The sequence below is a fragment of the Actinia tenebrosa genome, unplaced genomic scaffold, assembly GCF_029948245.1.
Source record: "Actinia tenebrosa isolate PJP-AT-01 unplaced genomic scaffold, QUT_ActTen_1.0 PGA_scaffold1__47_contigs__length_23844297, whole genome shotgun sequence".
NCBI classification, from domain to species: Eukaryota; Metazoa; Cnidaria; class Anthozoa; order Actiniaria; family Actiniidae; genus Actinia; species Actinia tenebrosa.
The window spans coordinates 14,316,456-14,343,170 of NW_028292578.1; the positions used below are offsets into that span (position 1 = coordinate 14,316,456).

Genomic DNA, 26,715 nt, shown 5'->3' on the forward strand with positions numbered 1-26,715 from the left:
AAGCAAAAAACAAAAAAAAACAACAACAACAATTTCACAACATGTCTGAGTTCACGGAATATCGAAAACCACAAGTAAAACTAAAATTGGAAAGTACAAGAGCGGACTAGCTGGTCTAGTCTCCCCCTCCCCTCCCTCACCTCTGGAACCTATACGGTCCCTCCCTCCCTCAGTCTACTTGGGCTCCATTTCTGTTTGAGCATGTTAATGACTATGTAGAAAACTGCCGGCGCCAGAAAAACGTTTTGGAAGAGAGTTAGAGTTATATTAAAAAAATAATAAATGGATGCATTCAGATGCGATGTAAGTAAGCATGCATTGTATCGACCCAATAGCATCACTTGTATGATTCTTAAAACAAAAGATTATGCTATTGCGAGCTCAATTTGACCGGCTGCCATCATTTAGACACGCCTATATGAAACCACTATTAAAATGGCCGGTAGTTGTATTTGCTTATTTTATCCGTACTATACATTATATCATAAAAATCTTTTAGTCTTAAAGAGCAATGCAAATTGAAACTGAAATTCAAAACATTTTTGAGTCTTAAATGTCTAATTCGTTGAATTAAATTACTTGCTTTTATTTGCATACTAATTATTTTCTCCCATTTTAAGATCGGAGCATAAAATCAGCGAAGATATCATGGCATGTTTTAACATTATCTTTTATGTACTATTCCAAACCAAAAATCTAGACCCCTCTTTCATTTAGACTTCAGTTACCGCGGGCATAGTATTGTTTGAAGTTATATTGATACAGATTCAGTTTGTTTTCGTTTTGGATACTAATCCTAAAACCAGTAAAAATGATCGCATATGCAAAATAAAGTCATTAATTATTTGCATATGTAATCAATATGTTCAAAAATGAGAAAATAGAATACAACTTACATTGACTTGTCAATGTTTTTATTTTATTCGAAATTATTTTCAAGTAGTCGTGTTATGATAAAAGAAAAATGTTGCTTGTCACGTGAACATGCAACTCTATACACTCGCAACAAAATTACCCGACACTGCTTGAACAAGAGGAGTACCAACCTCGTTTTTCCAAGGGCCTTCTCTTCTCGCTTTTTTTCAAGTTGGCGGCGCTCGAAGGCGCGAGAAGAGAATACCCTGGGAACGAGGAACAATTAAAACGCTAGCACGCCAAGGCGAGCTGTGGTTTCAGAGTAAGTTTCTCATAGCGCGCCATGGTCTAAGTCCCTTGAGCTATAGTCTGTTCATCATTCGTGTCAACGCCCGCTGTGGTTTCAGAGTAAGTTTCTCATTTCTCGCCATGGTCTAAGTCCCATAGTCTATTGGGATAGTCTTATCTTGATTCACCGCGCGCGCTGTGGTTTAAGAGTAGTTTCTCATAGTGCGCTATAAATTAGGAATCAGGACTATTTCGGAGCTAGGGATCTGCATGTATTATACTCTTTCAAGTAGGGCGCTTACTTTATGGGGCTAGACCAAGTTGAATAAAACATACCATTTGTTTTTCCAACCGGAATCAATTTCCTGGTAAATGGTAAGCACCCAGGAACTAGCCCCGAGCTGACCGAGATAATGTTTTCTGAGAAGACTTAAAGTTATACAGTTGCTTCTTACCACTCTCCTCTCTCCTATAAGATCATTTTAAGGTCACGGAATTGACGAACAGTACTTATTTTACACCAATCAAAGCAAGTGATCATCCATTTAAAAAACTCGACCATCACGCCCACAGCACGTCCATAGCATTATTTTCACTGTCATACGAATGTGCTCTAAATCCAGAATCCCTGGTTCCCTGATTCCATGGTTGCGTGGTTCCCTGGTGCCCTGGTGCCCTGCTTCCCTCATACGGTGCGATGCACACAATACAGACCTGTTCTGGTTTTGATACTTCTATTTTACTGAATTAAAACCATAGAGACTCTAATGTATATAGGTGTCTGACACTACAAACAATCATTTGCTACTAATTCAATAAATTGTAGTAAAAAATGCTTCTTATATATACATATATATACCGGTATATAAACTTAAAACTTAAATTACTTCCTGTTCGGAATCCAAAGGTAGCCCAACGTATAATTTAGCTATATTAATAAAAATATATTGTAAGAAATCATCGGTCCTTAGATGGAATATGAAAAATTTCTTTTAAAAAATTCCTGTTAAAGATCCAGCAAATAATATTAACAAAAATTTTGCTAGGCACTCCTCTAGGCAAACTACTCAGAATTTTAGAAAAGGAAAAATAAAGTTAAAATGAATTTTTGCTACCTTTGGATTAAGGACTAGTCATTATTTAGAAAGAGGAATGTCATGATTAACTTTCTCTGACCCCCCTCCTTCATATTGCATAAATTTAGTCTTTTTTATTCTCCCTGTATGAAATCATTGAGCCCCTAATTTGCTCCCTACCCCCCTCCCCCTCCTCTAAATAATGACTAGTCACCAATTTTCAGCCCAGGAAGCAGTCATACTTGATAGTTTTACCTTTTACATGTGTTAAGCACTTGAAATAAATATTTACCTATTCGCCATAATCTGAGGTCGAAGAAAAAAAATGGATTGAGTTTGGTGTTACAGTGCACTGTGGGGCTATTTAGGGGATATAATTCCAATATGGCTTTTATTTCATCCCCAAAAACAGCCCACAATGTAGTGCAACGCTAACTCAGTTTTTTCCTCAATCTCATATGGATACTGATAGAATCAAATATACTTTATGATGTAAACAAAGTCAAGCTTTTGATTTCTTTAGTTTTTCTTCCAATTGTTCTTGGAGTGCCTTACTGAACTGGATTGTTTGTTCCTGAAGACTGTCTATTTCTTTTTGTAGGTCTTCATTTTCTTGCACGAGTTGTGCAGTTTGGAGGGTTAGTTCTAGAAGACCTGCCTGTTTGAGAGCCGATGCTGTTCGACAAAAGCGTTTTTGCTCACTCTCTTTTCCATGGTTTAATTTTTTATGATGATTTGAGGTCTTCGTGTGTTTTGAGTGATGATGGTGATGATGACGATGATGGTTTGGTCTTTTCAGTCCAGATGATGATGATGTTGATGATGATGCCATAAGGTCAATATTCCTTTGAAGGGTTTTTGAGAATTCAAGTTGAGGATAGCCATGATCCATCCAATTTTTATCCTGGGATTTTAGCTCATTTCTGTCATCAGTGGCATCCTTGAGGTGATCCAAATGTCCATTTGAGCCAGAATACTTTCTTTGGTATAACACAGGCCCCTTGAAAAAAAAAGGAATTTTGTCAGATATATTGCAGACAGACAGCAAGGGACGGACCCTGATTTGAAAAGGCACAGGATGCTCATCGTACATTCCCTAGAAGAAGAGAAATCAATATAATTGAACTGTAAGGAACAGATAAGACTGGGGGATGAGAAGGGGAGACTATAGAACATTAGTATAAATACACAGGTGATCGACTATTGAAAATCTCGCTCGCTGATTGGTTGAGAAACTCACACCATCACATGATAATCACCTCCAGCGATAATTCAAAATGGCGGCCAGCCACTTTGTTGCTGTTACTGGGAAAAAATGTCTTTTATCTTCTTTTTTTCCTTTTTTTTTTTGCTGAAAGAATCACCTGTGTATTTATACTAAAACAATTATTTGCCTCAGGCTCAGTGAATATCAGAGAAGATGCATTTACCTTGCCGCTCAAAGACTCAAACGTCTTGGTAAATATTCCCTGATATTCACTGAGTCTGAGGCGAATAATTGTTAAATAGTTATGCTTAGAGCCCCCAATAAATTGTACTGGGATTGTAGGGTTTTGATTTCTAAAGGGGAAGTGGGAAGAATGGGTTGAATACATTATATTTTGAGTGTGGATTAAGGTCAATCCTTCTACATCCCCCTTCGATTCCTAAACCAACAAACCATGAAGTTACAATTTATCATTTAGCTTACATAGGGCCCCTATGTAGGCTAATGAGGCAATGTTAGCTGGGTTTGCCTTGATTGTGAACAAATGCATTCTTTTCTATTAGTAAGGGCTCTATAGTAAGGAATTTACATACTACGGAACAATACAACTTGATCATTAAAATTCCATGGGTTTTGGTTGAATACAGTAGCTGAATATTTTAGTGCACAACTGAGACTAAGGCTGAGCAAAGGGGACTTGATGATGAACATTATGATATTAACTTTATATTACTCGCCTGTCTTCTGTCTCCATACTGATCATCCATCTTGAATTCTTACTTGTTGTATGTTTTCAACAAACTGGTGAATTTAGCAAAAACACTATCAAAAGTTGAAAAAAAATCATTTCTTTTTCATTAATTATAAGACTTTATTAACAGCAATATTCAAAAGATTCAAATTTTGTCATTTGATTAACTAAAGTTCATCCAATATACTACTCTTCCCAGTAGACCGAGGTAGTTGTGATTTTTTAATGGCCTTCGAAATTCGTAGCGTCTGTTATGTTATCCGCAAGTACATTTCAAATTGACCACGTGATGCCAATGTTGTACCATGAGGACAAGTTTTTTACACCATGTGATTAAAACTTGACTGAATTTTTCCTTTAATCTCTTCCCACATGAAATCAACTTTTACTGTACTACATGCCATACAGTGAACACTAACTTCAAGTTTTTTGATTTTTTTTTTGACAGCTTTAAATTGTGCTCTTTATCACCAACCAATTAGACATTGGCGCTACATCGATGTAAGATATCAAAACATCAAAGTAAAATGACAAAACATAATTTTGTTAACGGTAAAGAGAACGAAATCAAAAACTTGTAGAAGTGTTCACGTTTGGCACGTAGCACATGAGTAATTATTATATTTAGAGAAGTATTTTAATCTAATAGAATATTGAATAGAGTAGTAGTGTGTGCGCTGGAGTCATAGTTTACCAAATTGAAAATTTTCAAATAAATTTAGTTATAAAAACAGCAAACCTCATCTTATTAATTTTTTTCTATTCCAAAATCAGTCAAATATCTGGAAAGTAAAAATATTTACTTTGTACATGAAAACAAAAATATATTTATTTAAAGTATTCATGATCAATGTTTACTAAATCAATGTAACCAACAAATGAAACCTAAATACAATGCAATACAATAAAATATAATAACTTTATTTAACGTGGTCAAAAATACACTCAGCTCAAAATAAATTAAGGATATTTTGCTAATTTGCAGATACTGCCACAAAATAAAATATAAATTCCAATTCTTTTAGCTGTTTCTGCTATTTTTTGGGAACTTCTAATGAATGCCTTCCCATTCTTTCCCTTGCATTCATATTTTTTAACCATCTTTAAAAATTGCATATCCTTTACTATGAATAAGAAAAATTGAAGGCCAGTTATGAGCCATAGATTAGAAGTGTCTTCACTTCCTTTGCTTCGGATGTCTGCTATTTTGCAATTCTATTAGATCTTCCCTCATTTGAATTTTCTCCCTCATTTCAATTTTCCCTTTCCATTAATTTTGTTTACACACGAAAGAAGAAGTTGAAAGATTACATACCTTTGGAAGTGACAACTGACTTACAGTCAACACAATTCTTCCAGGAAGCTACACAAAAATAGGAACGAGAAATGCGAACATTTCTGAACTTCTAATATTCAAACACTAAAATCTCAAAGAGAAGTGTGCAATTAATTACGTAATTTTTGAAGTTGCTTTTCTTTCACAGTAACGAACGTAAAACATACTTTAAAAAAATAAACGAAAACTGAAATTTCCACAAGGCAAAATAGCAGAGCACATAAAGATGTCTAGTTTTGTCTAAAAACCCGGACGTTATTGCTTGGAAGTGGTATTTTAGCTTTATGTATGCAACACTGACTCTAGCTGAATATAAAGAAGGGGCAAAACGAGCAGAAACAGCACGAAAATATAAACACAATCAAAATTACTATTTTTGAGAAACTTAAAAGGCCACACTACCTCAAACAGACACAAATTCTTCAGCAATCTGTAAAATAGGACACAAACTCAAGCATGAACTTGTTTTAGATCTTATTTTAGACCTTTCTTCTGTTCGACGATGTCTCCTAAAATCTGGGAGAAACTTTGCCAGAAAAGAACAACGAAATCGTACAGATCTTACCTTGGATGAATATATCTTGTCTTCAGAGATTTTTACTTGTAGATCGGAGCTGTAGAATTAATATTTTTGAGAGCAATAAAATTTGGAAAGTGTTTTCAGTTCGAAGAGGAAGATCGATTGAGCTACGGCACGTGAGTGAGGGCGACAAACACGTCGCATACGTCACATCAGCACGTGAGGTAATAGAGCACAAACACGTGCATCTAGCTACCCTCTCACGATCCTCACGTGATCGATAAAATACCCCCAAAAAGACAACTTTTAACAAATAATTTGATATATAATTATCAATAAAATATCAATTTTTCCCTATTACTAAAAAGTGATAACTTCACCTGTAAATTCTTAGGGATCGCTTGAAATTTGGTTGATAATTACTGGGTTGCCTGTGACAGCGCAGTCGTAAAATGCCCTATTTTTTTGTTTTTGTTTTTTGTCTTCTCCGTCTCGCGAAAAGTGCACTACTTTTCGTAATACCTTTTGCTAAGTTTTGAATCCTTTTACTAACCGAGTTTCATTCCACTCCGATCCACTGGTTTGAATATTTTAAAAAGCTTATTGTGTAACTATTATAGTAGTAATGAATTATGCGCTCGGTGTGTATTTAATAATTACCGATCTTATCAAAATCCATTGTTTTCAGTCTGCATTATCCCAACGAATGCATAGAGAAAAATCAGACATATTTAGTTCATTCATTATTGGCTTTGTTTCGGGCTACGCCCTCAGCTGCCTGCATTATACCTACGAATACTGCGTGCCTCAGTAATTATCTATTAAATCTTACCCTGGGTGCCAGAGGCCCGTGTGGGGCTTGGCACCCAGGGTTAAGAAGCCGTAGTGATTTCGAAGCTGCCAAATATTGGCTTCGTCACTTATAAAAAATTTAATAAATAAAAAAGCTGGAAAAAATTAATAATAATAATAATAATAATAATAATAATAAATCCAATAATTTTTCAAGCCGATATTTAGAAAACCTTTATACTGCTTAAGAAATTCAGGATAAACACTGATAATTATAACGTGAAAGAAATGTCTTATAGAAAAATTATAATTACCAAGTAAAATATTTTTTGAAGATTTGCTTCTTACCTGTGGAAACAATTTATTTGATGTATCGCGACGCCGCGGTTTTGTCGATTATATATGGAACTCAAATCAAGAGCCTCGATCCCCTTGACCGAGCTCGATTTGGTATTGAACTTAATGCTACAGAATAGAGTATCCTTTAAAAAAGTTGTTTTTCAAGAAATTCGAGTCCTTGAATATAAATTTGTTAAATGGATTTCAGGGCTATCTTCAAAACAGATGATATTACGTAATAATGGTGAATGAAAAACCCTGTTTGGAGCGATTTGGTGGGCTACACGTGAGCTCTGCTTCCCAGCACGTGAGGACACAGGGATACCAATCGCGACTTCCGCTGACTCCCTTTCATTTCGCACGTACATTACTTCGCGGGAAAAGCATATTTAAAACATATTTACTTGCCATATTCAATTATTATAATTTATCTAAATTTGATATTTTATTCTATTTCAATTTATTTCATTCTATTTTATTGCATATTTAAAGAGGTAGGACCGATTTAGGCGGCTGATATATAGAAAAAAAATGCTTAAAAAAACGAAGACCTTCACGTTTCACGCAAAATCTCCTTACTACACGTACGAGTTGCGATTAGAAAGACTGTAAACCGGTTTAGTTCAAAAACACAGCGAATTAAAGAAATTTTCTTTTTTTAAATGCGAATAGAACAAGACAAAAACCATGAAAGATCCGTATCTTTTTATTTATATCATGATCCAAATTTCGTTTGTAATGCAAGTAGGAACAAAAATTGCAAAGCAAAGCAGGGGCGTAAAAAAGGGGATTATCGCCACCCCCCCTCCCCCCCAAAAAAAACAAGTTAGACTAAAAATTGCAATTCTTTTTTTCCCTATTCTGTTGGGCTACCTGTGATTTTGGGGGAATGCGCAGGGACTGGGCTCTGTCCACAGGGCTCCCAACGTCGTCCCTTTCTCTGACTATAAAAAAGCGACGGAGTATGAGTACGTTCGAGTGTAACTCTTAGTCGTGGTCGTCTAGTAAATTGGAAATTTAGATTGCAAAAAAATTGGAAATTGACTACAATTGATTCGTTTTGATTAATTACGAGCACAGCACCAATTTTAAAACTCGTCGTCGGAGGTCACTATAAGGACTGATACTTCATAGTCATGGCGTGACTGCTCGTCACGCGTCTCAACCTACATGAATGAAAATGACCAGTAGTGAGAAGTCGAAAGGCTTCCATACAGCTGAAATTGTGAGAATACTAAGTTCCAGTTGGAGTTTAGCTTTGTAGTTATTTTTTGATTTAGTTGAGAAACCGTCGAAATAGTTCTCGAGAAACCATTCCCATTCGTTTCTTATTTGCAATAATTCGTCTAACAAGAAGCAACTCGTTTGGTTTTTGCAGCAACTCGTTACTCCAAGGCTCCCTTATGGGCCATCGTATCCCTGAGTACAAATGAGTCTGTAATCAAGTAACATAGGTATTGTATGATTTCGATAAGGAAGGACTACGACTATGGCAACAAATCCCCCCATCCCCTCCCCTTCCCAAAAAGGCAACTCCATTATCAGAGTGCTGACATCAATCCCGAAGTGATGATTGGTCAATTAAAATAGATTTCGTTAAAGTCAGTCACTTTGATAGATATGCGAAGACACTTATCTGCGCAGTAAAATCAACAAATGCCTAAAAAAAGCTAGGGCCAAAAACTTCAAGTAAATGTCACTTAATGTTCGAGTGCTTAAGGTCTCTTCAACTCACGTACAAGGCATCATGTTTTTTATTTTTAGAGTGTTCCCAGAAATAGCCTTGGAACAGGAAACCGGTGTAGGATGGGTGGGCTCGCTAGTTTAACCGCCACGAAGGGATGGATCCAGGATTTTATAGCTTATGGTAAAGGGCCCTGTTAGATAAGGGGTGCGCTTAAATAGATGTAGCACTGTATGGATAAGGAAACAAGGAAGGAGTTGTTATAATGAAAAAGATTTTCAATAGACATTATTCTAACTCTTCAGGCATGCAATTTTGCATGCACTAGCTCTCCTTTTAGGTCTCTCAAGGAACGTGGTTTTATTTCAAAATCACCGGATGTTTTGTAAAGTGCAGTCATAACTCTATCTCCTAGAGTAGGAATGGGAACGTTTTTTGTTATTCTAACCATGAAAGTTCAGATGAGATGGCCAAGCAAGCGCACAGGAAGGAAGTAAGGTTAGTGATCTCGAAGGGTAAGGGTGTGTGTGGGTGGGTGTAGGACGGGGGCATGCAATTCAAGTTGACTCACACTTTTAAATCATTCCTGCCCTCTCCCCTCCCCCTCCTCCACGCGCTCTCACCGTTTTGCTCTCCACTACTGCTCTCTTCTCGCTTCTACTGTTTCATTCAAGAATGCTTTACAGTGTTATATGAAATAACACATGCAAACCGTATGAAATAACCTTTTTTTTTTCAAGAAACCAATATGACTTATGAACAAAGAGGGGGAGGTTTATCCTTAGCTTAAGGTCTTCAATATATTTCCTCCGAGCCGAGTAATACTTGGAGTCAGCATCAGCATCAGCATCAGCATCAGCATCAGCATCAGCATCAGCATCAGCAGTAGCAGTAGCAGTAGCAGTAGCAGTAGCAGTAGCAGTAGCAGTAGCAGTAGCAGTAGCAGTAGCAGTAGCAGTAGCAGTAGCAGTAGCAGTAGCAGTAGCTTGCTTCAAAGTGTCAAGTGAGTATAATAATTATTGAAGGACCCTAGCAACCATCCTCTAATATGTACAGGACGTGTTCAATATGAATGATTCAAATACTTGGCACAGTTACCCAATTCGAACAGCTAAGTAACGCCGCTTAAGTGATGTTAGTTATTTTGAAAAGGCGTTCCAGCATGAAGCGCACGTTCTGTAATACAGACCCAATCATGACCTTCATTCGCTTTAGCAGTATTTATTCAACATTCAGGATGATATGATGTAATTCGGATATGATGAACAAGAATATCGTTCTCAGGAAAATCATTCAATAATATCTCGGATCGACGCAATTCAGTCCGGAATGAAATTTTTATAAAAGAATTGATTCCTATAGTATAGAATATAGTATAGCATGAGGAATTCCCTGCTCTAGCTTTCCTCTCATAATAACGCAAATATCGATCGCCCTTCACACTCTTCGGCTCAGTCCCACAGTAATGCCCTGTTGTTTTTCGCTTTTGTCTCAATTCCATCTTGCCCATCTCCTACCAATCGCCCACTCCTCTTGTGACTACAACCCAACACGTTCTTTTTCGCTGCCATACTGCTTCATCTACTCCTCTGCACTTACACGAGCCAACTTCTACATCCAGCTCCTTCTGTTTTCTTTCCCGTTCCTCCTCCATCCACCTCTTCCTTCAACTGATTATACCTTTTCCCATGCACTAATTTTCTACGCCTCCAATCTGTAAACTAACTTGCTGACCCGTGCGTAATGCACCCTCGTCTATTCCTTTAGTTTGTCTCACTATTTTGAGTCAAGTCTTAGCGCATGTAACAAATCTCTTGATTTATTTACACACCCCAACTTATTCTGATACTTCAATCGTTTTATTTCTATTTCTACAAAATATTGTTTATATTTAGTAAAATGGTTATTATTGCGAAGTTTTTGTATATATTTTTTATCTATTATTGTAATTATTTTGAATTTATATACACGTTCATGTTTTAACAAGCTAGTCTCAGCTTCTCTAATTATCGTATGAGTGATCGACTACTTTAGGTAAAGTTCGTCAATATTCTACAAGAACTTTTTCATATGATTTTTCTTATGATTTTAAATATTTACAAGCAGATGATATTTTGAAAACTAAGATAAAACTATTCATGGAATTTAACTTGGTAGAGAAAATATAAAATAATTTCATGCGGCAATATTTGCAATATCTGATATTAAATGCTATATACCACATCCTTAGTATTATATATTTTGTACCGTAGCTTACTTTCATTGGTTATTTCCCCGGTTATTTCTACATATAATTTCGACATAACGAAATTTCTTTGAGGATTGAATTACACAAAAGAAATTCACTTCATATTATCAATATCAATACTATCACTTATTCAGTATAAATGATTTTAAATGATATTAGTTTCAGATGTATAACCTAATCTAAGAATGCAGTTTAGAAGCGGTTCTTTTTAGGTGTGCAGTTTTGCCAGAAAAGCTCACGTTCTTCCAAACAGAACGACCATATCCCCTTTTCAGGTAAAAGTTCATAGCTGCGGCAACGTTTGAATTCTAAACTTCACATTATTTTCCATCATAAAAATGCTAATTTTAACTTCAAGACTTTCTTCATTTACAAAGCACAAGCTTGGCGAATGCTTTGTAATAAAATCGACTCATCATTCCATAGCAAATAGGATGCAAAGCGCTAGGGCAGCACGTCAACAGGTACAGAAACTTTCTTGTCACACTAAAGTATTCCCAATTTTTCCACGACAGCTGGCCCATGTATTCCAGCATAAAGAACGTCTGGTACGGCAGATAGCACACGATGAAGATCACTACTATAGCATAGAACATCCTCAGTAAGTCGGACTCATTCTCGCGCAGCTCGTCCCTTGGGGCTGGGTTCTCTTGTTTGGGATCCGTTTTAGGCCCAAACGCGGGAGTTTCGTTTGGTGTTTCAGTGCTGCGTCTTTCGGACTCTTTCTTCTCTCGCTGACAGCTTTCGTTCGACATTTCAAACCTTTCCGTTTGGGTTTCGGTGTTATCGTAGGCGTATCTGACGATATGTGCGACTGCAACTTGGGACTGGAATTTCAACTTTGCGATCACCACGCTGTAGGAGATAATTGTTAGTGTGATTGGGACTGCATAGTTTAGTATGAGGTGCAATGTAATCAACGTTCGCACACGTGGCGAAGGATAGCCATTTTCGATAGCATCTCCCGGGAACAATGTCACGCACCAGAACTTCCCATCCTTGTTTGCTGAAGGAATCTTCGTCATGTAGATAAAAGAAGGCATTGCAATGACGAACGCTGAGGCCCATATTATGAGGTTTAAACAGAAGGCCCCTACAGTGCAACTAGAAGAACCATGCAAACGGGGTCTGACGACCAACAAGCATCGATTCATGGCAATGGCAGTAATGGACGTTGTAACAACAATTCCTGCGGTCAGTTGCAGCGGGTTGATCAAATGGCACATAGCATCGGAGAATGGCCAAGATGCGAGATCATCATAAGCCTGCATAAAAGGTAGGCAAGAGGAACTGACGATTTCTGCCAAGGCTAGATTACAGATTAGAAAGTAAGTCACCGTCTTGAATCCTTTTGCACGAACTACTGCACGTATGACCACGGTATTACCAACCAAAGAACCAAGCATTATGATCGCAAACACAGTTAAACGAACTATACGCAACACCTGGGGTTCCTCATACTGTTGAACAAAATTAGCATCCAAGGGAACTTCTCCTTCTTCTAAGCTAGCACTATGGTTAACAGGAGCCATCACTAACGCTTCTCCTCTGATCCTCGACTTGTTGTAATTGAATTAATGACGATCCGACTGTAGCTCACGTTTTTCGTTAAGCCAATTTGGGCATAAAACCTTTCAGGTCTCAGGTGCTCATCGTCTGTTTTTGGCCTTCAACGTGGTCTGTTGTTTTTAACAGTCAGTTTTTGACAGATTTTAAGAGGGTCAAAAAACTGGCTTCAATTAACGTCATATAGATTGTTCGTACTGTAAAGGCTCAACTTAAATGTCTATCCTTCAAGGTTAAGTCCTCGTACTTCAGATTAAAAAAAATTAGAGGAAACTTTATTCCATAGACTGAACTTTTTAGACACCTTTCATTCCACGTACTCCGAGCCTTGAAATTTCAAATCCCAAACGTAACACTGATATAACGGGCCACGTACTGGTCACCTCCGAAAAACAGGTACCGAAAATAATAAACAATGCTTCGTGAACTGAAGTTTTTACTTGACACGGTTTCGGCAAAGCATTTGTAATCTTTTTAAAATGTTTTTATTTTGACTTTCGGATGCTTTCTTACTGGTGCCACCAAAACCGGTATTACCTTTATCCCATGATTTTATATGTCAACAAAATTTGCCGAATATTTTTATTTTGACTTTTGGATGCTTCCTTTGAATTGTTTTATCGGGAATTAAGTCGAGATCTGTTGTTGAAACTATACTGTCTATTTTTGTCCACATATCAGAGGATTAGCTTTGAAATGCAGTTTGAACCTGGAGTTTCGTCTAAATCGACATAAGCTTATATTAGTGTTACCTTATCAAATCTTATCAAAGTAGTAGAAATAGCTAGTTTTTTTTTTTTTTTGGTACTGGTCAGGTTCTGGTAGAGGCATGCATGTGCAGGATTCCCGATACACGTCCTTTCCCCCCCCCCTTTCCCCTCGCTTTATTTAAAGATTGGCCATTGGAATTCCTCTTGTGAGGTTTCAATAATCTGTGCGGCCATGCATATATGGGAACCACGTTTAACAAATAAAGCATAACACACAAAAATGCATATCATTTTAATAGGAAATTTAAAGTTTTGTTGTCGTTTTTTTTTTGAGAACTGAAGTACCTTGATCGCGTGATTGATTTACGACACGAATAACATCGCTTGCAGCATTATTACATCAATCTAAAGAATTTAACAAGACTGGTCGTGCACTCATTTAGGGTATTCCAGGTGTTAAAATAATGCTTATATCATAACTACTTAGGCCAAGAAAGATTAAACGAACACCCTCACGTACGCTGCCCGCTCGTACACAGATATGTGCAATTCTGTCAACAACCTTTTGACCACAAAGTAAAACAATCCAGAGGGATTTATTACAGTAAGATCGACCTGGGCATAATATCGTTTAGCCTGTGTAGCGGCGCTATGTGGAGGCCGGGAGGGGAATGGGGACGAGGGAATCGAATGAAATTTGTTTATTTTATTCCTTCTCTACAGTCGATCGGATTCAAAAATAGACCCTTTCACGGTTTTCGACGCCATATTGCTTGGGGGGCAAAAAATCTCATAAAGTCGAACAAAAATCCCTACAAAAATCTATTTTTTCACGTGTTCCTGATTTAAACTTTTCCTAAAATGTTGATATAACCTAGATTTTTAGGAGTTTTTTCGAATGAGCTATCAAAAAATATAGTCCCGTGCAAAATTTGAGGGTTTTGCCCTGTTGAAGCTCAAAACGCGTATGGTTCTTCAATAAAATCTTGTAGATTTTTCAGCGGTTTTTGAGCGCGCGCTCATCGTGGGCTCAATTCGAACGTTCAAAAGTAGGCAGCCACCTTAACAAATGGCCTACCCCAACTGAAACATATATTGTTTTGCAGCAAAGGAAAAATACAACAAACACTGAAAGCAAGACAAAACAAAACTTATAAAAACACGAAGAAGAACAAAGGTCCTTCAAAGATATAGCTAAGAAACTTCGACACACGACCCCTGGTGGATTTACAAGAGCTAACGATAAGGTATCACTTTTGTTTGAACCAGAGTTAATCTGTCGGGAAATGAGCAGTTCATGTTGTCAATCTACTGACTAATTTGTATACATCCGGGCCTCGAGTTTATGTCGTGAGTTTATCCCCTCTATCCGTTTATCCGTTGTTCTTATATTGGCAAAGAGGCTCTTTCAGGGTTTCAATAAAATTGTAACTGTGCACCAAGATCAGAACAACGGATCCTTCGGGGTTACGTTTCATCAGTCATTGAGCACTTCCTGCCCTGCACGCAGGGTTCGAGAAAATTTTAAGATTACCGGCAGGTAGCCCAAGCCCTGCTTTTGTGGGAATTTTACCAAATTTTAATGGCAAATTTACAACACATCTACCACAGGCATCCCAAGCAACATTCTTGTGCCCAATTTACTGTAAATTTATGTGTCAGCTAATATAGAATTGTAAAGTTGAAATCAATTGATATGATGTTGTTTAATGTGCTTTAGTTAGGAACCTGTGCAAAGCTTGAGCTCGAGAAAGTGTACACAAGAACTTTATTTGGGCTGCCTGAGTATTTACATCTATTTTTTGTGACAGTGATCTTGAGAAAGAACATTTGTCATCATGTTGCGTAACTATCTTTTAACTCGCCCCCAACACGTCCCCATCCACGGCATCTCACGTCAACGGATACCACGGGGTTACATTACGCTGTATTGCGCTAAAAAACAGAATTGACTGATCAAGAACTGACACGTTGGTTGGATCGTTCTGGACGGTCTAACCTTTTATTTGAACCCTGTATGCTAAAATTTCTTGTTCCAGACGTTAATGTCACGTTGTTAATGAGATTCCTTGTTGCGCACTTGTTTCTGATTGATCAAAACAAGATTCAACTTCAATCGAATCGACGCGTGCGATCGGTGATTTTGCTTGGCCATCGGCAACCTTCACTTCTGGGTTCCCTGTGTTAAAACAGGACAACTGAGAGGGCAAATCTCCACAGGAAACCCGAAAATCTAAGCATTAACGTACGAGTGCGGTGTTCTATCTCGGGAAATTTTCCCGTTTTGATCTGTTTTTGATCAATATAATAAATAGCTACACATCCGGAGTGGGATGGACCTTGCCTAGATGTCCTAGAGCTATGCCCCAACAGGAACAATATCAAGAAATAACCTGTTTGAAATTTTGTCGGCAAGCAAAATATTAATTGAACTCTATCTAGTTTAACTTATTTGTGTTCAGAGGACTGTTTTGCCATAACCGCCCCAAATTAAGCCCTCTTTCATAGACAACAAAAGTGCACTGAAAAATATACGAGTTATTCGACCTTATCTAGTGTGTCCAGACAACAATAGTTTGGTCATCGTAACAAAACACAAGCTGTAGTGATCAGCAATAAAATTGTGAAAAAAATCTTAGATTTTTAGAGAAGATTTTAAAATCTAAATAAAAACGCAAAACAGTAACCACACATTAATATATAAAAGCTTCACTGATTTTGCTTTTACAAATGTTCGTCTCAAACACATTGAATGCAAGTCAATAGGCTATGGGCACTTATAGATCACCTGACCCTACCCCCGAACAAATGAGTCAAAAGTTTTCTATGTCTGTCGCGAGTGGTTTCACTGCAAAGTTTGGATCATTTTTGACGTCATTTCATGTTCGATTACAGTACAGACCCAAAGAAAACTGACTTTGATTTGTTTCTTTACCATAACGAAGTCGAAAAAATTGAAAAAAAAGACAAGTAAATAGTTTGAAAAAGCCGTTTTATCCGCTCGCTCAGTGGGCGTGACGGATGTCGTAAGCACAAGCAGGTGTAGCCTCTAATCGACAATGTTTCTAAGCCAATCAGCGCGCGAGAAATTTTCAAGTTATGGTAAAAAAAAAGGAATCGAGCCCCCACAAATAGGAAGGAGAAGCTTGATATTAGTCGTTTTAAGGAAAACGGTTCTCAACGGCCCTGGCCAATGTCATGAATATATTCTATATATTTAAATCTAATTTCAAAACTACAAATCAATTTGACCTCGAACTTTAGTGATTTTACAGATTTTGGAAATCTATGAAATCACTAAAATTCGAAGTCAAATTGATTTGATTTTAGACATTAACACAAGATGGAAGCATGATTACACAATCATAGTAGAACAGCCCATTTTCTTAATAACCTTGTATTTTGAAATACCCAAGCACCACTATTTTTTTCGGCATTCCCCGCCATTTTTGTTAACGGAAATGCATTGTGGGTAAAATAATGAAAGTTGTGTGTGTTTTCTTTTCATTTTGAAACTCTATCTAAATTTAACAGAAAAAATTAAATTAAACACGTTTTTTGGTCATATACATCGTTTACCAAAAGATAATGACAGTAATTAGAGAACTAAAAGCTTGATCAAAAAAAGCAAGGTTGATTATTTACTGATCATCAGACCGATCACCTGATGTCGAGAGGGGCCTAGTAACTACACAAAAACAACATGGCGGACGAACCCCATGGATTTTCCTCTGTTGTCAACAAACAACCATGATTTTTGAAGCAAGTCCACTACTTTACTACATCATAGTCAATGGAATTATAGCCATACTAGTGTTCCTTGCGCTAGCGTTGTTCAATGGCTTCTTAAGGCAGTATTTACAATATCCAAACACATCGAAGAACAACTTTTGCACATCGCCCAAATGTGTTCGCTGCAGATCAGCTTTCCTGGAGAAGGACACTCTTTTAGAAAAACTAGAGGAATTTGTTTCCGTTACCAACTCAAATCCTCAGGCTTTAGACCGTCTTTATGAATCTTTAATATCAGATGCAAGTGCTTCTGATTGTGTTCGACAGAGACCTACTACTTTAGGGCTTCTAGGTCTGACGTCGATCCCCTGGCACGATAATTACGAGTCCGAACTAAAGGACATTACAGCGGTAGGAAATCTTGCTATCATCAAAGAGGAGGTTTCTAAAATTTCTAGTGAGTTATCAAGAGGTTGGGTTAGAAATACGTCTCCTTCTGGCAGCTGGTATGTTTTCCATCTTTACAATCAAGGGGAAAAATTAGAATGGAATTGTAAACAGTGTCCAAGGACTGTGGAACTCATTGAAAGTATTGCACCATTTATGAAGGGCTGTGCATTTGGAAATGCTATGGTTTCAATGGTATTGCCAGGAACACATATAACACCTCACTATGGTCCTACAAACTGTAGGATTAGGTGTCATGTTCCCTTAAAGATACCCGATGGGTGTCTAATATGTGTCGACCAGGAAGAAAAGACATGGACAGAAGGAAAACCAATGTTGTTTGACGACTCTTATTTACATGAAGTATGGCACCAAGGACAGACTGGCAACAGAATTGTACTCATGTTAGATTTATGGCACCCAGAGGTGACAAATATTGAAAGACGGGCAATAAGTTATTTGTTTTCAAAACTAAATGGGAATGTCTCAACACACATGTAGGGTCTTATAAGACCAAAGCACTACTCTTGAGTATTCCTCTGTGGTTTTGACAGACTTTTCTCCTTTATTTCTTTATATATGAGGCTTTTTATTGAGAAAAGTCCCCATAGTAGTTTATGACTATTTTCTTGCAAAAAATAACAATTATTAATGATAAATCTAAAAGTTCAATTATGACCTACAATTTTATGAAATTTGATAATTCAGCTTAAATAATGAATGCGATATCTGCTATATTTTGTAATCATGAATCACTATTTCCGAATTTATAAAAAGAAAGGAGAATCCAGAATGGAAAAACGTATATATTAATGTCTTTGCAATCTAAACATCCACATCAGAATGATTATCTTTATCATTATCATATATAAATATCTCCAATTTTCAGGACCAATGTTCAGGCATACCTGGGGTCTGCAAATCTAAGCTACTTTACGCCAACACACCACTAACACCACTACTAACAACACCACCATCATTACCTGTACTATCATCATTGTCACCATTAGCAAAAGGTTTAGTGCATTTACCACCCTAGGTGGATGGCTGGATGCCTAACAGGCCTGCGGCCCAATTGATAAGGCAGCCGGTTAGCGCAGGCACTGAAGATGGTCGTCACCAGCGTCTTCAGTGGATCTTTAACGTCCGCCTTATACAGGGTTACATAGTGAAGACAGATGGGGCCTACGGTTTTAAGTCCTTGTCTGAGAAGACCTGAAGGTCTAACCATTTGCAGATATAATTACTAAGGCAGCACCTTCTCCTCAGTTATTTTAAGACCCTGAGTGTTGGTCAGGCTGAGGCTTGAACCATGACCTCCCGCACAACAGACCGACGCTCTTACCAACTGAGCTAACCGGGTGGTGGTTCTGCCACCAGGGGCGGATCCAGGATTTTTCTTCAGGGAGGGGTGCTGCGCAAATGTTAACCCAAGGAGGGGTGCACCCCTTAAAATCAAAGTCAAAAAAAAAAAAATGGTTATCTTCGAAGTAGTAGCACAAAATGTAACCAGGGAGGGGTGCGCACCCCCTGCACTCTCCCCTGGATCCGCCCCTGGTCACAATTTTTTCCTTGGTAATGAAAATCTAAAAGGGATACGATTGGTTTTCACATTCCACTCTAACGTACAGATTATGAAAGGATTTCTGATTAGCTTCTCTTCTTATGTACGTCATATTCCGAGTAATGCAAATGACAGCCAATGATATAATTTCCATTTTGAGTTTTAAAATCTAAACTTTATCACCATCATCATCACTATCGTCAATGCCTTGCACCGCCAGTTCTGCTAAAACATTGTCCAGGTAATTAGGATCTGGAAAACCATGGCCTGAAATATTAGAGAACGCTTCCGTCTTGTGGTGAATTTCATTCCATACCACAGTGTCATCTTGTCCTGTTGTATTGGACGTTGCAACAGTGAATATCAGCCTGCGTTCCCATGCCTTCTTCAGAAGCCTGAACACCTAGGGTTTTAGTGTGTATGTTATCCTGCATGGTTTATTCATTATTGGGGTATTTATTACTGCAATATGCACTGCATAGTGTGGCAGAGGGAGCCACAACATTCACTCTCCCACCACTCTTTAGTCCCTTCTTTCCACTTCCTTTTTCCTTTGCTAATTATCCATATTCAATCGACTTCAGATACTAGTGGTGGTAAATGAAGATATAAACAGATTGGGGATGGGGGGGGGGGGGGGGGGGGGGCACAATCCTGGATACACTGAAGTGTATAGTAAAAATAATTTATCAATTTTTAGTAAACTGCCAAGCAGCACTTGGAATTTTAAAGAATTAAGAATAAAAGCCTGACTTTCACTGCAACTACAAGTGAAACAACTTTTGATTCCTACATTTGCATATGCTTTGCGGTTGCTAACAAAAACTAGGATAGTGAAGGTAATACTGCCAAGTATGATGGCTAACTTTATTAATGGTATACTAATAGTACCTTTTGTCCTTTTTCATTGTCTGGTAAGTAACAGATTCGTGGGAACCCTGAGGCATAATAAACTTTCCCAGGATGGGGATGTTCCTTGTCCTATAGCAATGGAAAGAAAGGATAACAGATTATAAACAAGGTTTTGCTCAAAGGGACAACGTGCACTCTTAAAGTTCCATCAGTGTTTTTGGGGGGGGTCATTGTCATAAAATAAGTCCGAAAAACTGAAAAAAAAGTTCTGTGGACTGTTCTTGCAGTACATTGAAATGTTGATTTTTTTCTCAAACAAATCAAAAACTTACTTGTATTCCAGTTCTGAAGTCATAAGTAATTACAATCATCCCATGGCCATGATAACCTGGTAGACTCTGACGGCTTCTTGACACATCCATGGTGCCATCTTTGGGTTGATTACCATGCTTAATGCCATGAATAGCCTTACATGTTGGACACTGGATCCAGCCATTCTGACAACAAAAAGAGAAGAAACAAAAGCTGCCTTTACACCGAGTCAGAATATGGTGATAAATTTAAATAACTATTGTTCTGCACTGACTAGCGACTGACTAGCCTTGTGTTCACGTCGAAAGATAAAAGCGTTTTCACATGTATGAGAGGCTAGTCAGTCGGTAGTCAGAGCAAAACAGTGATTATTCAATATTAGTTGCCATATTTTGATTTGCCATACTTCTCCTTAGTAAGATCACTTTTCATGTTTCTGGAACAAATCATACTTATCATACAATCATACAAATCATACATATCATAATGATTCCTTAGATATGGCTTCTGATATTTCATCAAACTTAATTACAAAATCAAACTGGGTGATGAAAGCTTAAACATGAGATTGAAGCACTCCAAGGAATGATGGTGTGTGCGCACTGCCAATGCGACCTGGGTTGGAATCCAGGGCTTTCTCCAGGTTCTCCAGTTTTCCTCCCTCCTCAAAAATGAATGTTTGACTTTTATTTTACCTAGTTGGAGCCTGGCTGTGTTTGGATTGTCCCACACTGTCATATAACAGCCAAAGCTTAACAGATTTTTTAAAGATCAAGTTTCAGGCATGCATAATGCCCTTTGCAACTTACGCTACCAAAAAATACATCCCAAGTTTCATCGTTACCGAAAGTGGCCCAGATTGTGTGTACAGCTCAGGTGTAACCTTTAAATACAAATCCTAAATCACTTGACGAAGCCTTTTTTTAAATTCTTTTGTGCAGGAACTCTCAAAATGAATCTTAAGCTGAGAAGAAGTGGTCATAACTGAAGAAGCATTTCAAAAGAAAAACAAAACAAAACAAAACAAAACAAAACAAACAAACAAAACAAAACAAAACAAAAACAAAAAAAGAAAGAAATAATATCTACCTTGGAACCTGATTTCATGAACTCCAGAAGGCATGTCCCATGAAACCTGTGCTTGCATTTTTTTAACTCCTTGATGTCAGAGTCTGGTGGCTTGCTACTGGTGTCATGGAAACCAGAAACATCTTTTAACTTTTCAAAACAGATGGAACAATCCTAGGGGGAAAAAGGATTTTAACACTAAGTTATGGAATAAAGGAAAGCTTGGTTTAGAGAGAAAATATTTGCCTTCTGTCATTGAGAATCTAAGGGTAATGTGAGGGATTGAGTGAAAAATTTGAGGTTAAACTTGATAAATGTATAAACTCACCAAATCCAAACTATACTTAAAAGCATTATTTCATGGATACTGAAGCGAATTTGAGAGAGGTTTATTACAATTCTTCTGACTGGCTATTCAAAGTAATAACCATCTTGTCTGAGTAATAAAAGGTGCAAGTGAATGAGTCATAATACATAGAAGTACACTAGTTAGTTCCATTGGTGTTTTTTTTTTTTTTGATTGTTAATCTGACACTGATTATACAACTTTGCTTCACTGGCCATGTAAAATCACTCTTATTATATTCTTGATGGACAACATGACACTGTTTCAATGACAGTTTCAACAGCTCGGCTTAGGATACATGTAAAATGATTGATAAATCAAATTTTACTTGGTGACATGTAATTACCTTGCTACTCGCAACAAGTATAGAGTCTTCTTACTAAGTGGCAAATATCTTAAGGATTTTATGAACATGTGAAATGGGCAGAATTCCCAACTTGGGGATGGTGAAGTACTCTTTTATGAGGGGAGGGGGGGGGGGGGGCTAAGAAGCATTTGCCAAACCATGAATTTTTTTTGGATTCTTGTAGAAAGGGGGGAGGGGAGGGGGTAAATCCCCCAGCATCCCTTGCTTCATGATCCAAGCATCTTAGAGGGTGCACACAGCCTGTTTGACTTTGTCAACAAAAAGCTAAAATTTCATACACATTTTGTCAATAATGATAATCATCTTATGAAAAGGAAAAATTGAAATTGTCTTAAAATTCTCAGTCTATGTATTTTGTTTTTCTCACTAAAAGGTTAAAGCCTGCGGCTGTATTAATGACTTTTTGCGAGACGATCCCCATATGTGATTATTTTCTTCCCTCCTGCCATATCCGACATGACACTTGACATCATTACATCAAATACCTTGCATACCATCATGCACAGATACAAACAGCAAACAACATCAGATATAAATAGTAGATTGTATACATATTTGTAGATACCCGTGAATTTTTTATTCAGGACATTAAATATATTTGATGAAAGCTCCATCTCTGTCTCACAGATAAACAAATGCCATCCGCTACTAGAATATTTAACTCAAAAATACATGTACGCAAGTGATCATTAGTAATTAGCTTTGCTTTACAGGTAAATAAACTTTATTTATTTTTTATTACTGTGGCACAGCTTTCCTTAACCTATTTTCTATTTATGTTGTTGTTTTAAGTCGTCATTGACTAAAATTTAAGGCTGGCTTTTAAGTTGGTTTATGATTTTTGGATTCGCATCATCTCATTGCATGACTTATTAATGCACATTAATGCCATTCACTTCACATACTTTTCAGATACTTAGTAGGCTCATTTACCCATCAATTAAAACTTTGAAGCGTGCGAATTTTCATGAATGGAGTTCGTGAGCATAGCCATAGTTGAAAAGGAGCCAAGAACGAGTTAACAGGTTTTTAAAAAAAAAAACTTGTTTAGCCTCCGAGAGGTGGTTCCAAGGTCAGGGGGTAATTATTGTAAGTGATAAAACACCTTTTTTTCAATACATTGCAAACTAAATTAAATTGATAGCTGATATTCAATGATGATAGCTAGTTTCAAGTTGAAAAAGTCCAGTTGCATGCGATGTTGCACTGTGTGTCAGTGTACCTTAAGTCTTTCCCTTGATTCAAGGGGGTTTTCTCAGGGTTCTAATACATGTAATTTAATTCCCCTCCACGAAACCAAACATGCTAAATTTTAATTCGATCTGTGAGTTAGCAGTACCCTAACTTTGATCAACACAGAGATATTTTAGGGTATTATTAAAAGCTTTGAAAGTATAATTTACAAGTTGTTGCATAGAGGGGGAATTGGAATTTCCAAGGGGTGGGGGGAGGGGGGTCTTACAAGGGTATATTGTTTAATTACATAATATTTCCCATACCTCCTTCATACTTCTTCCCAATACCTCTCCCCATGGAGTGGGATTGTAATTTCCCAAGGGTGGGGAGGGTCTGAGGAGGGTATATTGTGAAGTACCTTATCAAACTTATTAATAATAATTATTAATAATTCATGAGGAAAACACAACAGAAATCACGACCGTGAAGAGTGTTGTAAATCAGATACAGAATCCTGTTCATTTGCATAAACTTTAAGATGGATTTTCTTGGCCAGATTCACTTTTATCTTGAAAATTATAGGCGAAACACAAAAGAACTAACCTAGACGTTTGATAAGTAATCTACAGTATTCGTGTCCGTGTTGTATCCAATATACAAACTCTTGGCTACACCTCAAGTTTGTATATCGGATACGGCATGGCCCCTCATACTGTATATATATTACTAAACAAATAATTTATGATTCCCCCATGGACTGATTACACAGGGTTAGCCTCATTTTAGCATCAAAATATTAAGAAAAACCAATAGTAAAGTAAAGAATGCACCACTTGAATAATACAAACACCTTGAAATTCCATGAACCTTAAATAGAACACAATGAGGCTACAGTAACCCTGAGCGACCGACAAAACAGTGAACAGAAAATAGAGAAAACAAAATTTTAGTACTCACTGACATTTTTTTACCTGGTCTGTAGATTCTTTAACATCCTTACAGAATGATTTCAGAGGATCCTTGTCATGTTGTGTGTTCAGCTTGAATTTCTTTCTTTTATATTCGTCTCTTTGTTTTAATGGTGATTTAAGTTCTGATGTTCTACTTCTTGATACTTTATCATTTTCATCTCCAAAACTTGTACCACCAATTGCACCAGCACCATAAGACAACTGTTGCTTGGTATGACTTTGAGTTTGTGTAACAGGACGATCTCTTTGTTTTGAGGAGGGTCCTGAGGCTGTGCTTAGTGAAGAGCTGTGTACTGGGGATTTACTTGATGATGATGGGCTGAATCCTGATTTCATATTTGTTGTGTTGTTACTATGGAAACTAATATGCCCACTGTCAAGCGGGTATGGAGTTGTATGACTTCTCCGAATAGGACGTTCAAAATGTGTATACTTATTAATTTGTACCTTCTTCTTAAAATCTACTAAATTAGGTATTCCTATTGGTGTATTTTCAAGGTCTAGGATAGATCTATTTAGGTGTTCTTTTTCTAGGTATTGTGCTGTTAACATGTCATATGCAGTCCATGTGTTAAAATCAGATAACCATTCCCATACGATTCCAATAGATGCACATTGATGACTACTAGGATAAGGCTTCCTTCTGATATGCCTGGCTGTACCTTTATCAAGAAGCAATAAAGATTAAGAACAAAATAAAAGTTGTGCAATAGACCTTTCCCAAATTTGCTTGACTGATTACGAAACAATGGTTTCAAGTCGAGGTTGAACTTGATGAATAAAAGAATCAAGTCCAGTCTCGACTTCAAACCATTATTTCTCGGTCAGTCAAGCGAATTTGGGAAAGGTCTATTCTCTCTTTGAATAGAGGCTTTGTACCATCACGTGATGGCAGCCATGTTAGATGGCAGGAGCAATACAATCGTTTTGCATGAGAAAGAATTCTATCCCCAAGAGCAAACATTTTATTCTTCTGCCATCCAATCACAAGCAGTGGTGCAAAGCCTCTATAGCCTCTGTAAGAAATTTCCTGAAAGTGCGAAAACAGGAAGAGTGCTAACACTGCATAGTACTCATAATTCTCGTCGTGAAATGTAATTGATTGGTTCAGTGCATATTTTCAGTTATAAATGCCTGTTTACAGTAGTTTTTCTGGCATACCAGGTCATTCACATACCTGCAACATGTTGCCGCGATAAAAAATATGTGTTACAAGAGAACATTTTTTGAACAAAAAAGTTGTCTCGTGTAACACCACCTTATGGCATCATGGAATTGTCCAATGCGATAAAGCAGGGTTTCATAGATGTCAATCAAGGCGTTTCCATGACATTACTTTGGCATATGAAAACCTTGTTCCCACCCAAAATATGTAAGAGATTCTCTTCTATATAGAATATTTACGTCAAAACGACATACAAGCAAAATATGGCTTTACACTCACCAGTTTCAAGCCGGGTTTGAGACATATTTTTCAAGCTTACTTTATAACATGACAAGTTAGGGTCAGCTTGGCCAACATCGACAACATCTTTGTTGTTTTTGAAAGCATTTTCGAGGAAATGAGAAACTTCTGGGCTGTAGGGAACCCAGAGGTTTAGATCAAATTCCCATTCCCAGACAATAAAATTCATTTTAGAGCAGAAAACTACTTGCGAACGTTAAATTTTGCTTTCAAAAATGAAAGTAATTGTAAGTTGAAAATAATGGCGCTTCTTGTTTATATTGGTAATACGTTCATGTTCTATATACACCAAACTGCCAATTCGGACTATATATTTTTCTTGTATTTATGTGATTTGGCATCATTTGCTGTCATTGGGTGTCATTCCCCATCATTCGCCACCATTCCCCTTCATTCCTGTCAGTCACCGTCATAAGACATCTCACTATCTTTGACCATGATTGTCCATGATTGACATTCATTCGCCATCATTGACCATCATGGACCATCATTCACCATCATTCACCATCATTCACCATCATTAGACATCATTAGACATCATTGACCATCATTGACCATCATTGACCATCATTGACCATCATTGACCATCATTGACCTTCATTAGACATCATTCACCGTCATTCACCATCATTGACCATCATTAGACATCATTCACCGTCATTGACCATCATTGACCATCATTGACCATCATTGACCATCATTGACCATCATTGACCATCATTGACCATCATTGACCATCATTAGACATCATTGACCATCATTCACCATCATTAGACATCAGTAGACATCATTCACCATCATTCACCATCATTCACCATCATTCACCATCATTAGACATCATTCACCGTCATCCACCATCATTAGACACCATTGACCATCCTTGACCATCATTCACCATCATTCACCATCATTCACCATCATTAAACATCATTCACCATCATTCACTATCATTCACCATCATTCACCATCATTCACCATCATTAGACATCATTCACCATCATTAGACATCATTGACCATCATTAGACATCACTGACCATCATTG

The 26,715-nt window shown here is 37.4% G+C and overlaps 4 protein-coding genes across 7 annotated transcripts; 1 reads left to right on the plus strand and 3 right to left on the minus strand.

The window, feature by feature from the left end:
- Positions 1 to 1,860: 1,860 nt before the first annotated feature.
- LOC116286780 (uncharacterized) lies at positions 1,861 to 6,231 on the minus strand. Of its 4 annotated transcripts, XM_089032995.1 has the most exons (4): positions 6,079 to 6,205; positions 5,493 to 5,540; positions 4,164 to 4,227; positions 1,861 to 3,219 (listed from the first exon to the last, which is right to left on the minus strand). In XM_089032995.1, exons 3-4 carry the CDS (start codon positions 4,191 to 4,193, stop codon positions 2,722 to 2,724), a joined length of 528 nt encoding a protein of 175 aa, XP_088889121.1. In that variant the 5' UTR covers positions 4,194 to 4,227; positions 5,493 to 5,540; positions 6,079 to 6,205; the 3' UTR covers positions 1,861 to 2,721. The 4 variants fall into 4 exon arrangements, with proteins under 4 accessions (XP_088889121.1, XP_031549215.2, XP_031549218.2 ...); XM_031693355.2 differs by lacking the exon at positions 5,493 to 5,540 and having other exon boundaries at positions 6,079 to 6,231; XM_031693358.2 differs by lacking the exons at positions 5,493 to 5,540; positions 6,079 to 6,205 and adding an exon at positions 4,917 to 4,935.
- A 3,894-nt stretch (positions 6,232 to 10,125) lies between these two features.
- Positions 10,126 to 13,241, minus strand: LOC116286774 (neuropeptide FF receptor 2). The gene has a single exon (XM_031693349.2). The coding sequence runs from the start codon at positions 12,626 to 12,628 to the stop codon at positions 11,462 to 11,464; it is 1,167 nt and encodes a 388-aa protein (XP_031549209.2). The 5' UTR covers positions 12,629 to 13,241; the 3' UTR covers positions 10,126 to 11,461.
- Positions 13,242 to 17,007: 3,766 nt separating this feature from the next.
- On the plus strand, positions 17,008 to 18,218 carry LOC116286775 (aspartate beta-hydroxylase domain-containing protein 2). The gene has a single exon (XM_031693350.2). It carries the CDS (start codon positions 17,123 to 17,125, stop codon positions 18,050 to 18,052), a length of 930 nt encoding a protein of 309 aa, XP_031549210.1. The 5' UTR covers positions 17,008 to 17,122; the 3' UTR covers positions 18,053 to 18,218.
- Positions 17,688 to 26,065, minus strand: LOC116286777 (putative E3 ubiquitin-protein ligase DTX2). Its single transcript, XM_031693351.2, has 6 exons — positions 25,652 to 26,065; positions 24,208 to 24,869; positions 21,369 to 21,521; positions 20,300 to 20,464; positions 20,007 to 20,096; positions 17,688 to 19,518 (listed from the first exon to the last, which is right to left on the minus strand). Exons 1-6 carry the CDS (start codon positions 25,839 to 25,841, stop codon positions 19,285 to 19,287), a joined length of 1,494 nt encoding a protein of 497 aa, XP_031549211.1. The 5' UTR covers positions 25,842 to 26,065; the 3' UTR covers positions 17,688 to 19,284.
- Between the last annotated feature and the right edge of the window lie 650 nt (positions 26,066 to 26,715).

Coding starts and splice junctions, on each gene's coding strand:
- LOC116286775 (XM_031693350.2), top strand. CDS start 17,123: ATGATTTTTGAAGCAAGTCCACTACTTTACTACATCATAGTCAATGGA.
- LOC116286780 (XM_031693355.2), bottom strand. CDS start 4,193: ATGGATGATCAGTATGGAGACAGAAGACAG. Junction 3,220..4,163: donor AGTATGGAGACAGAAGACAG/GCGAGTAATATA, acceptor TTTTTTTTCAAG/GGGCCTGTGTTATACCAAAG.
- LOC116286777 (XM_031693351.2), bottom strand. CDS start 25,841: ATGAATTTTATTGTCTGGGAATGGGAATTTGATCTAAACCTCTGGGTT. Junction 21,522..24,207: donor TTAAAGAATCTACAGACCAG/GTAAAAAAATGT, acceptor TTTTCCCCCTAG/GATTGTTCCATCTGTTTTGA. Junction 19,519..20,006: donor ACAATGAAAAAGGACAAAAG/GTACTATTAGTA, acceptor CTAAAACCCTAG/GTGTTCAGGCTTCTGAAGAA.
- LOC116286774 (XM_031693349.2), bottom strand. CDS start 12,628: ATGGCTCCTGTTAACCATAGTGCTAGCTTAGAAGAAGGAGAAGTTCCC.